We start from the raw sequence: 13,116 nt of genomic DNA on the forward strand, positions 1-13,116 counted from the left end.
ATTTTACAATATTAATTGTGTAGTTTGCCTTTATTTTCCATTTTTTATCTTAATCTTTTAAAAATCCTTCTGTGATAAAATATATAACGTAAGCATTCTCAAACAGGAACACAAATTTCTGGAATGAAAACTTTATGCTATTTGTTATGCATATGTTTATCTGTTTCTGCCATATCCCTTAGTATTAAGGATCTGAAAGAATATTTTTTAAAAAGTTAAGGTCAACAAAAATTAATACTAAGATTTACTGAAAGCAATTCATGGATTAAACACAGTTTGTGCTAATTTTACAATAACGGTTTTAAACCGTGCCAAAAATTCCTTTTCACCTAATATTCTGCTATTATGAAAAATTACTTTACCTTCAGTATGAGCTGTTTCAGAAAAAGTAGCATAAATGCCCGTAGTGATATAATTTCTTTTTGTGATGGCCGGGGACCATCTAGAATAAAACAGAAAAAAGAAAAAAAAAAGTAAAAAAAGAAAAAGAACTCATGATATTAAATAAGCTTAATGCAATAATGTTAGGATACTATGGAATTATTTAATAGTTATATTTATAATTAAAATATTTATTACTATTAATGCTATATAATTTGAATTGTATCAGAGAATCTAAACATTAATTTTCAGATTTGGGGCAATTTTAAATTATTCACTTAATGTCACATTTGGGGGAAAGAATTACTTTTTAAAAATTATAATACATTAGTATCCAGTGATAAATGTATAATCATCAAGTGGTCACATGGATATTTTTTCCTATTTTTATTACATTAATAGGTTTCCTTTCTCTCCTCAAATCCAAGTTTCCCCAATATTTCTTTCATCCTCAAACCTGTCTTCATACAGAAACCATCTGTCTCCATTTCCACTCCACCCCTTATATCACATAACAAAGCATAGCAAAAGTGACACTGCATTGTAATTTTTTGTTTCATAGGTTTTTTTCTTCCATGTCATTTGTATATACCAAATACATACTACAGTGGGCACTCAATAAATGTTAACGAGTCAATACATGAAAATGAACAAGAACAATTAAAATGTACGTATCAGCCTTTCTTAACACAACCAGGATTTACATAGCTTCTTTATAAGTTTTAAAACTACTGTCCCTTTATGTGTAAATTCTAACATCTCTATTCACTCGCCACATATTTCCATGTAATTATATCTCAAAGCAAATTATCACTCAAAAAATCCATTCCATCTACTCCTGAGAGAGAAACCTTTTCCCACTTCCCCAAGTGCCCTCAACATTTTTGCCCTCCTCCTGCCAATAGTACAAACTACTTTTTCCTCCTTACCAACACTTATTACTTTTTCTTAAAACATCTTTTTCATGGTGAAATATAGCACACATACAGAATATATGAATGTAGAATTTCATGAATTATTATAAAATGAACACCTGTAGAACCACTTTTTCGGTGAAGAAGTGAAACTGAACCCTGGCAGGGAAACTCATTAAGCAATGGCATGCAGGTGAAGGGACTAACAGAGTGCAGGGGTGAGGTCCTGAGTTATGTCATCTGCAGATTTCTGACTTCTGTTGTGTAAACACTCCCACCATGATTGATTTCAAGTTCGAGTTACCAATGGTTTAATTTAACTACCAGCTCATAAATGCCTGAATATTTAATCATGGTCTGTGGCACCAGTACAATAGAGCCCTCAGTCTCCCTCAGCCCTCAGCTCTGAGGCACACTGCCCTCCTGATTACACCCCCCCTACATCCCAGTAAAGACAGACATGTCTTAGTAATAACTATTTTATTTTATTTATAATTTGACACCACTTAATGAAATTGGACAAGTTTTATATTATCTTTGTGCATCATTTTTTTGTTGTTGTCAGGATGAGGATATAATGGTGCTTATGTCATAGGATATTTTGTGAGGATTAAATAGATCAACATACGTAAAGGAATTAGAACAGTAAAGAAATTAAAATAAAATTACAATTTTAATTGTAAGCACTCAGTAATATTAGATAAAATTACTATCATCATATATTATGCAATGCAAAAAGCAAGTGGCAGAGATATAGATATGTGTGAATTTTGTGTATGTGTGATATGAATTCATATTTTACAAAATAAAATATAAATACATATATCTTACAAATATAAAACTGAATGACAAACCACAAATGATACCATTTATGAATAATACATAATCATTTAGGAATACATACATAAGTAGTAAAGGAGTAAAGGATAGTTAAAAATAATAAGACTCAAGTAAAAAAAAAGGCATAATAAACATAAAATTCAAGACGGGGTTATCTCTATGGCTGGAAATGGGAGGAAGATATAACTTCATTATAATGTTCTATTTTTTAAGCTTGGCGGTACTTTTATGAGGTTCATTTTATAGTTATATATATAAAATACCATTTTGTTTACGATGTATTCAAAGTAATCTTTGAAACACCTATAATTTGAAGCACCTATGTGTATGGAAGTATAAGTTTGTATATGAGCAGAAAAAAAAGTGGCAGAATGATATATAAGACTGGTAATATTGGCTCCTTGGGAGAGTATTAACTTTTATTCATAAACCTTTGTATTATTTCACTTGCTGCCAAGTTCATACATTACTATGATATTTGTAATATCAATAAATGTTTTATAGTGAACCATGTATAATAATAATTTAAGAGACAAAAGTGCTAAAAGAGTCAAAACAAAAATATCCTAATTCTCAAAGTGAATACATACACATGAATAGTTCTATGAAAAGCTAGTGGAGTACAAGTAATCTTTAGAGTTTCCTTAAAAGAAAGCACTTTAGATCAAAATGGTATTCTAAAAAGTTGTCATTTAGAAAACAAGTTTCAAATCAGAACTTCACATTCCACTATATAATAAATTTCAGATGGATTAGAAAGGTGTGTTTAAAGAATAAATTAATAAAAGCATGGGCCAAAAAGAATAAAGAATAAATTAGGGCCAGTCGAGTGGCTCAGTTGCTTAAGAGCTCGCTCAAGAGTGCGAGCTCTGAGCAACTAGTGGTTCGATTCCCAGCCCGAGCTGAGCTGCCAGTGTTGGCAGGATGGCTCAACTAAAAAAAAAAAAAAATTAAACCATAATGAAAAAGAAATGTCCTCCCACTTTCTTGTCACTTTTCTTTAAAATATATTTATTTGTTTTATTCTCTCCTTTCCCTTTAAGGTGGCCAAAGCCAGCAGGACCTAAGGGCCCAGGGACCTAAGAGCCCAGGAAATAGCAGAGGCCAAGGACACACCCGATGCTGGAACAGACAAGGAGGCAACCCCTTCCAGGTCAGGGTGAGGAGACAATAAGGGCCAGTAGGGTGCTGTGGCAAAGAAACAATTAGGGTAAAGAACTGACAAGGATCATCCAAAGTTACAGTTGAGGATATGGTCAGAGCTGTTTGGTATGTCAAAGCTGAGAAGGTGATGGTGCAGATGTCAGAATACTGGTTTCATGAATAGAACAAGCAAATATGTAAATATATTCAAGATAATGGGAGTCAGATTTCCCACTATTGAAGGAAAAAAGCTTTAAATATGTCTGAGGCTAAATTGAACCATGTGGTTTTAGACTACAGTTGAAGGCACTGGTATAAACTCATGGTTTTTAATATAGCTACAGCAGTTTAGATGTATGCATGTATGTGTGTGTGTGTGTGTGTGTGTACACAAACACACATATATGTAACATATATAAACTTCTATTTCCTAGATCCTTTCCAATAAGAACGCCTAGAAGCAATGACATCCAAAGACTAATAACCATAACGGGCACACTTAACATCCAGATCCTGGTTTCTAAATACCATATTCACCAAAACAATCCAGGGCTTCTTGAAGAGATGGCTGATTCCAGGACTGGGACAAGGAAAGTATATGATGAATCAAGAACATCTTGTGCCAGAAGGCAAGGAAGTACTAAAAATTATGAACATTTGTCATAAAAACCCAAGAATGCATGTGAATGGGCTCCTACTGGCCAAACCTGAGACAATTTGAACATAAAAATAAACACCTATACAACTCAGGGGATAGCATTTGGGCTACATCCATTAAGCCAGTTTTAAGTTTCAAGAACCAAACCATACACATTCGTTTATAAACTGTCTATGTGGTGTTTTGTTTCTTTGTTTTTGAGTTTTGGGTTGGTTTTTTTTTTGCAACACAATGGCAGAGTTGACTGCTTGCAACAAATATCTTAAGGCTCCCTAAGCCTAAATAAAATATTTACTGTCTGGCCTTTCCCAGAGAAAGCCTATCAACTGCATACTAAATAAAATAGAAACCCACGAAATTTATACTGATATAATAAAAAATAAACAAATAAATAAATGGAGAAGAAAAACAAGTTCTGCCTACAGTAAAATTCAAAATAATAAACGCCTTAAAAATATGGTCATTTGGCAGTAAAGATCTATTCTGACAAGTCATCAATGAAATATAACCAGTAAGTGAAGATTTTCAAAAAATAGCATATTTACATATCCCAATGTATTTCTCTATCAAATACTTATTAGTAGAAAAGAGATAGTAGTAATTTTACAATGAAGAACCCAAGTAGACACCACCTTAATCAGATAATTGAAAGTTAACATCACTAGTAATAAGACAACTCAACATCTCTGTGCCTCTTGACATGACACGATGAGAAAGAACTAGTATGACTTCTGTGTGATACCTTCCAAAAATGAAAAGCCTAAATCTTCATGAACAAATATCGAACTGATCCAAAATAAGGGACATTCTAAAAAGTAATTTAAAAGTATCTTCAAAAATGCCAAGTATATGGAAGACAAGGAAATACTAAAAAAATATATTCTACATTGAAGAATATTAAAATGACAAGACAACTAAAAGCAAGAAAAGATCCTTAACTTCCCGGGATTTACGGGAAAAATTATTGTTTTCCTAGAAAGAATACTATTGGGATCATTGGTAAAATTTCAACGGGATCTTTGGATTAGATGATAGTATTGTATTAAAGTTAATTACTTGATTTTATGGTTGCCTTTGGTAATCTAAGAGGGTACCTTTATCTCTTAGGAAATAAACAGTAGACTATTTAGGGATAATAGGACATCACATCTACAATTTATTCTCAAATAATAGAGAAAAACATGCATATGTATATGTGTGTGTCTATATTTACATAAGAGTAGGGAGTGATAAAGTCTATGTAGTAAAATGTAAAATACTGGGAAATGTGGTGTGGTAGGGGTATATGAGAATCCCCTGTACAATTCTTACAACTTTTCTGTAAATTATAAATTAACTTTTTGAAGAAGAAATAAATATATGTGAATATATGATTTGCCTAAAATACCAGAGGTATTATTTAAGAACAAGTGCTCTGAGTCAGATAAACATAATTCAAATTTTAATTGTGTCACGTTGTACCAACTTTCATTTCCTAATCTGCAAAATGGGAGTGATATTAACAAAATATTTATGTATAAATAAATTCCTATTTGTATGTGTAAATATGTCTATGTATATATAATTGTATTATCTATAAATGACTAAACAAAATTAACATGTAGAATGTTTAGTATAGATTCCAACCCATGGTGACCGTTCAGTAAACTTCAGGAGTTATTCATTTAAAAACAATAAAAAAAGCCATAAATGACAAAATAACAGATCTGAGTGCAAATACACAATTTTGAAAGCCCCATCAATAAAAGACATAAAAGTAAGCTAACAAATGAATATTAAAGTAATGAAATGCTATTTTCCCTATCAAAAAACTTTTTATAAAATGATAATTTGCAATATTATGAATATGTTGAGAAAAGCACTCTAACATACTATTGGTGAAATTATAAACTGGTACAATATTTCTGGAAAAAATTGACAATAATTATCATGAGACTCTCAGTAATTCTAAACAAATCAAAGATAGAGGCAAATGATTGTACACAATGGAATCAATCACTGCATTTAGAAATTTGATTATACAATAAAAACTTTAATGGTACATTGCTCTTAAATTGCTATGTAGAGTCAAGAAAAAAAAATCAAGAAAATCTCAATTCTGTACAAGTTTAAATATTTCACATATTTATGCAATGAGAAATAGTAGAAGAAGACATACCAAACTTGTAACAGTATTCCTGAGGTTTGGGTTATATTTTTTTCTTCTATATTATTTTATTTCTATGAGTATGTATTTTTATATATTAAGTTAAATTGGAAATAAACTTTAAACAATACAATGCAATGAAGAATTAGTTTCTAGTACACTTGGAAGAAAGAAGTTTGGGAAAAAATATAAAGAAAAGCAACAATCTCAAAATGTTGAAACAATTGTATTACAACTCACTGACCATGACCAATAGCACTCATCTGTTTTTAATATTACAAATGTATCTTCCTGAATCACAACAAGCATATAAGCTAAAAGGTAGAATATTATTTCTTTTTACCTGCCTTTATTCCAAAAATAATTTAATACTGCAAAGCTATAAACTTTTTTTTTATCAAAAAGAATTTTCAATATACCTGTTTACTGCATACACCATATTTTCATAACTGTGCATATCTGTTTACTCTAATAGCAGATACAGAGTAATCACAGTACAGTCTAATGTACTGATAGACTTGTACTTACCTAATCCTTTAGGTGTAATGCCACTGCTGTCAGCAGGATTAATGACCCAGTAGTAATATTTTAATGTGTGCATTAGCTGTAATACTGTTCCTACCCTGCGTATGGTGGTGTAAATGGTAGCAGTTCCAATAAATTCAGCAGACAAATAAGTATACAGGGAAAGCTGAACCTAATACAGAATATTAACAGAGCATTAAAATGAATTTAAAATGTCTCAAGTGTATAAACTATATATATATACATTCTATTCTAATTTAAATGCAAATTAGTAAAGGCCAAGAAAAGACCATTTATCATGAGGTTAAAAATAATTACTTATTAAATATTATTAATATTTTAAAAAGAAAATCTGCAATCAACACATTCTAATAACATTTCTTTTAATAAGGTAATGTAATGGCTATTAAAAATGAAATAATTTTAAATGATTCAGTAATTTTATTGAAAGTATCTGATAGGATGATCAAATTACTTAAAAAGTCAACTAGACTACAGCCCTTAATCAAAGTATATTTCAGCACTCAAAGGAACAAGATTAACATCAGTCAGCTATATCATATTTGGAAAAAATACATATTGTTGTCATATTCATGTACTTTCAAAATTTCTTAACCCATTGCCATAGTATCAGAATCTAACCAATGTAAGTGGAGAAATAAATCAAACAGCTTGAGAGAGGGAACAAACTTCAGATTTGAGCTAGCACTCAGACAGGATAAACTATAATAAAAGTCAGAATTTAAACAGTATTTAAACAAAGTTACATGGGAGATCTGAAAATTGTAAAAGGCAGATCAAATTTATTAAAAATGCCCCTCATTATTGATTTCCACTAGAATATAACAGGACTAAGTTAAGGTATACAAATACTAAAAAATGTATGTTGCTATCTAGAAAAAAAATTATGCATATATTTATTTTAAAACAAACAGAATTCACATATGATATAAATTCTATATTCACAACCCAAGCAATTTTCCAGTTATAATGATCACAATTATCATTATAGATACCTGTTATTTTCTCTTTTTTTAGTGTTTTAATAATCAGTGTACTAAATTCTCTTTCTTGGAAAAGTATCTATCAATCACATCTAATGACTTCAGAATGTAGTTATTACATCAAGCTTAATTTTTAACTATAGTTTCATTTATTTTAACATTTACATATTTAATATTTTGATTTCTGATACTGCCTAATACAAGTGCTTCAGGTTAACTACAAAATAAGCTGAAAACTCCAAATGTTTTATATTGGATAGTTCAGATCCCATAACTAATATTGATACATTACACTGAAATAAAATAAACGAGAATACAGTTTTACCTTTGCAGGTGTATGTATCCAGATGGCTGGATTGAATAAAATGTGATCACAAAGCTGCTTCAGCAAAGGTGCTCCATGAGATAAACCATCAAGGTATTTTGCAAAGGTTAAAAATTGCTCCAGGACAGCTCTAGTTATATGAACTCTTGAGGACTAAAGAAAGAAAACAGAAATTTAAGCTAAAACTATGCAGAATATCAAAATGCAAAATTTCTGACTTAAAATAAGTACATATGAATTTTTCACAAGTCTCCCTTAATACTTTAAATGTAAAATTAAAAACTTATATTTCCTTGGCTACTGAAAATTTAATTATATTTAGAAAGTTAGCATTTTAAGATAATTCTCTGATAGTTATCTGAAGCCATTTCCAGGACAACTGCAGATAAATACCTCAGATTAAATAATGCCACTCTTAACTCAAGCTAAAGAAATAAAATAAGTTATGAATAAGTATGATTATATTCCATTTTTATAGGAATTGGTGAACAAGAAGAGATCTTAAACAAAATTAAAATGAGATAAAATTAATATCATAATACACACACACACACACACACACACACACACACACCTAAAAAAAAAAAAGAGCGAGAGAGAAGTGCATTCACTAGCTCCCAACCAAAGGAAAAATAAATCAACCCTACTATTCTATTGAACCCTTTCTTCAAAAAGTTACAAATGACTTGCACATCGACAAATGCAAGGCATCTTGCTTAGCAAAAAACCTTTCTGACCTATCCATAGTATTTAAAAAAGTAGATCTCAGTCTTTTGAAAATATTGGCCTCTTTTGGTTTTCATGACAGTCAGATTACTCCTCAGTGACCGCTGTTTAAAAGATAGAACTGCTCAAGATTATTTATTTGGCCCCCTCTTCTCCATGCATATACTCTCCCTGGATGATGTTTTATGCTTTCACAGCTTTATATAATAACATTATTTCTATGCTGAGTACTCCCACTGGGAATTTTCAATTGTCATCACCAACATATAATTTATTACCAATGGTAGTTAGATAAATGACAGATCTTCCAAAATTCAAACCAAATCTTAAAGCTGTACTGCCCAATACAGTACACTAGTCACACGTGGCTACTGAGCCCTTGAAATATGGCTAGCGCTAAGTGAGATGTGCTGTTAAGTATGTACATCTGGGTTTTGAGGTTAAGAATGAAAAAATAATGTAAAATATCTATTATTTTTAATTGAGTATATTTTGAAATGATAATATTTTAGATATACTAGGTTAAATAATATACATTACTAAAATTAATTTAATCTTTTACTTTTTACTGGAAATGTTTAAATAGAACATGAGGCTTGCATTATATTTTACTTGAACAATACTACCATAGACTATAATTTCAGATGAAACCATTAGAGAGAAAAGGCTGTTCATAAAACTTGAACATCGAAAAAAATACATTATTACACAAATCTCTTCTTCCTCATCTAGTGATCATTTCTGCAGCATCGCCACCCTCCCTAGGGTAAAGTATCACCTACCATTCAACCCTAAAGCACAGGTCACATTACATCTTTATCTCCATTATCCACTGATTGAAGTCCAACTATCAGTATAGGAATATTTGGGTCTAATATTACCTACATTCATCATGCTTGCAACAAGGACAACTCGATAAATTTGACCTAAGCATGTCATGGGTTTTCTCTACATAAGGAGTCACAAATTCAAATGATTACAATACACAAGTAGTTAACAACAATGTATGAATTAGGATAGGAGACAATAAACAATGGTGATGACTACTCTTCAGGTTCAAGGTACCTAAAGGAAATAAAGTTCAAAACTTTATGTTTCTGCTGAGCCAAACAAAATATTTTCTTTGGGCCAATTTCATGTACAAACACCAGTTTGTTTCATCTGCTTTCTCTATCATGTTCCCTCATCTCATGAAACCCTTGCATCTACAATATTTCCTTTACCTTAAAGGTAGAGAGCAATATTTTTCATTTAGTTATTCAGAAAATATACATGTTGAGTATTTACTATTTTCCAGGCACTTTCCTTGGCACTGTGGAAAGAACAGTGAACAAAACTGGAAGAAAAAAACCTGCCCTCATAGAACTTACATTCTAAAGGAGAAGAAAGGCGGGACATACAATAAATAAAAAGGTAAAATATATAACATGTTAGGTGTTAATAAGTGTATGAAAAGAAAAACATGCTGTGGATTGGAAATTTGCAGAATGGTGGTTAAAAGAAGGTATTACTGAGAAGGTGGCATTTAATTAGTTTGAAGTATGATAAGGCTAGCAATGATTTTGTATTAGTAGGCTTGTGTGTTTGACCAAACACCAATGGTGAGTAGATAAACAATAGATCTACAAAATTCAAACCAAGCTTTCAAGCATAACTTCACATGAAAATTTTATAATAAGATGGTGGAAATGATCCCAAGAAATAGCTGAATTATTAAAGTGAGGAAGGGGAACAAAAACAAATATTTGAGTAAAAACAAAAAAGCAAAGATTGGGCACTCATTTTAAAGGAATTTTCATGAAAAGAATACCATGCTTTTAAATTCTAAACTATTTTATTCATCAATAGGGAAATTAAATTAAATAAGAGATCAATGGTTTTTTAAAGCTCCAGCCTGATCCTTCACCAGTTATAATTTCACATAGCTTATCTTATACATTGTAGTTTTATTCAGTAATAATGGTTTCAAGAACATTATCTGATACATTCTACTTTTATGCTTACAACTCTGAACTAGAACAGTGAGATCCTGTTCCTAGATAAACATTCTCAGAGATCAGATTTTATCCTATAAAAATTGTCAGATTTTTATAAAGAACACTAAAGGAATATAAAATCAGATTGACCATATGAAATTATTCATTTGAAGAAGTAATTCATAATTTGAAAACAAGTTTTCAACTTGCACCACATTATGAGATATGCTAAAAGCATCACATGAGGCCTTCCGCATTACTAAAAAAACGAAACAAAAGTGTCAGCTGTGTTTTCATAGCAATTAATGTCATTGGGTAATAGTTTTTACTACTAAAATTGATTTTCAGTAAATATTTTTCTAAAATTGTGCTTTTTAATTAGCTCACTAAAAATCCTACACAACATAAAATGAATATTCTCTTCAACGGCATGCTATATTTACCTATAGGTAGTACTTGTTCCTTCTGCCTTGTATTACTGCTACTTATTCACACATCTTTCTTTCCTGATATAAAAATGGATACTATCTTAGTCATCTTTGTCTGGTGCCTGCCATAATTCCTCAGTAAATGTTTAGCAAAATTCATGGCAAATTCAAAAACAATAATAATAGAACAGATAAGACAAAACAGATTAGGAGAGGAAAGGATGATTAAGACATCTAACTTGGTTTTAATGTGTTTAGTTTGATAGACTGCTTTTAAATACATATTTTTTAATTTTATATTTGCTTTCATTTTCTCAAGTAAAGCTATTTTTAAAGTAAATTTATACTTGGATAATTTAGTTATAAATCTGTGAAATGCAAGCTCTGAAATTTAAACTATATGTCATTATGTGTGTGTAACTGAAGACATATTTTGTAAGAAGTACTATATAAGATGTGACTAAATATATTTGGAAGTAGAATCTGAGACGCTAAAAAAAATTATATTATAAGTTAAATAGGGGTGATGGATGTAACAGGGAGAAATTGTTACTAAGTTAAGACATCTTTCCCACATTTAGAGCAACCCACCATGGAATGGATTGCCAGAAATGTTCATTTGTATTGCAGAAACAATTCTATATATATACAGAACATGCATTATATGTTAAGTAAATTATGGAAAATTATTTTAATTATTAGAGGTACATCATAAAGTAGTTGACATTCAATATCCATTTCACTCTTCATGGGACACCAAGATTGAGCTCCAAATAGACTATGTGAATATCCTATATGAATCACTTGCATGCTGTTAAAAGGGGCAGGATGTGATTAGTTCAGAGGCCCAGTATAAAAATTTTCATGGCAACAATTAGTTCAAAATAGACCATGACCTAAGCTGATTAATGAAACTGGGAAGAATCTTGTTCAGTAACTGAGAGAAAGGCACTCTCTCTCCCTCCACCTGGGTGTGAAGGCCTATAGCACCAAGTCCACCTGGCAACCTCCTTATGACCACACAGATAGCAGCTGTACCATAAAATCATCATTCCAGGTGGCAGAGCAGAGATACAGAAAAAAACCTGGGTCTTTCATGACATAACTGAGGCTTAGATAACCAAGACCTGAAGCTCCACTTATTGAATATCTTTTTCTGGCTATACTCATCTCTCTCCAACCTTCCCCATCCTATTTCTCCTTGGTAGGGTCCCTTACATGTTGGCTTCCAGTTGTGTTTGTTTGACTAGCTTGAGACACCAGAAAGAAATTAAAGGACACGAAAAAAATGAATTGGGGGTATTTATTTCCCTGGCTTCACCCCTTCAGGTCAATACATTATATTCCGCTTTTGAAGATCATACTCCAATCAGGTACATTTCTCCTATAGCTGCAATAACTTGCTCTCAGTTATGCTAAACACTCACTCCTCCTTCCTTCAAACCATGCCGACTCCCCCTAATAATGTCACAACTTTCTAAAGAGCCTTGCATTGAATTCTTCTCAATATGACTGATAAGCTGGCATTAGCAAGCATATTTCTTTAATGTTTAAGTCACTTTGAATCAAAATTTTTATTAACCTCAATCAAAAATATTGATTACATCATATAACCTCTAAATTTTCTTCAAATTCACATTTTGGCAAACTACAACAAAACAAAAATATCTTAAAAGTTTTTCATGGAACAGTATAAATGTGATGAATAAGAAGTCCTCTTAGACCTTTCCTTGATAACTAACTTACAACTTCTAAGACAAAGAGCTAAAACAGTTAACCATTATTAGTTGATGACAAAATAAAAATTGAACCTTTATTATTTACACTACACATGGCAGCTGATGTTTAAAAATAAAACATTCATCTGATAAAGTTGAAAAGGGTATGCTTTTTAGGTAATCAAACAAACATACAAGTGTGTTTTTATTTATGCAATTCAACAAGGATTTATTGAGGCAGGCACTCTTCTGTGTGTTAAAGATACAGCAATGAGGTGTGAAAAAACACATAATGTCCCTGCTTTCATGAAGCTATATTCTAGTGAAAGGAG

At 31.2% G+C, this 13,116-nt stretch overlaps 1 protein-coding gene across 1 annotated transcript in view; it reads right to left on the reverse strand.

Moving 5' to 3' along the window:
- Positions 1-13,116, reverse strand: part of NBEA (neurobeachin) — a 707,336-nt gene that overhangs the window by 544,053 nt on the left and 150,167 nt on the right. Inside the window, exons 12-14 of the mRNA XM_019653151.1 lie at positions 7,937-8,089; positions 6,611-6,779; positions 363-442 (exon numbers count right to left, since the gene is read on the reverse strand). Of these exons, the coding sequence (XP_019508696.1) occupies positions 363-442; positions 6,611-6,779; positions 7,937-8,089 (402 nt within the window). The remainder of the gene's footprint in view (positions 1-362; positions 443-6,610; positions 6,780-7,936; positions 8,090-13,116) is intronic.

This window comes from Hipposideros armiger, unplaced genomic scaffold (assembly GCF_001890085.2).
Source record: "Hipposideros armiger isolate ML-2016 unplaced genomic scaffold, ASM189008v1 scaffold_198, whole genome shotgun sequence".
In the NCBI taxonomy this organism is placed as follows: Eukaryota; Metazoa; Chordata; class Mammalia; order Chiroptera; family Hipposideridae; genus Hipposideros; species Hipposideros armiger.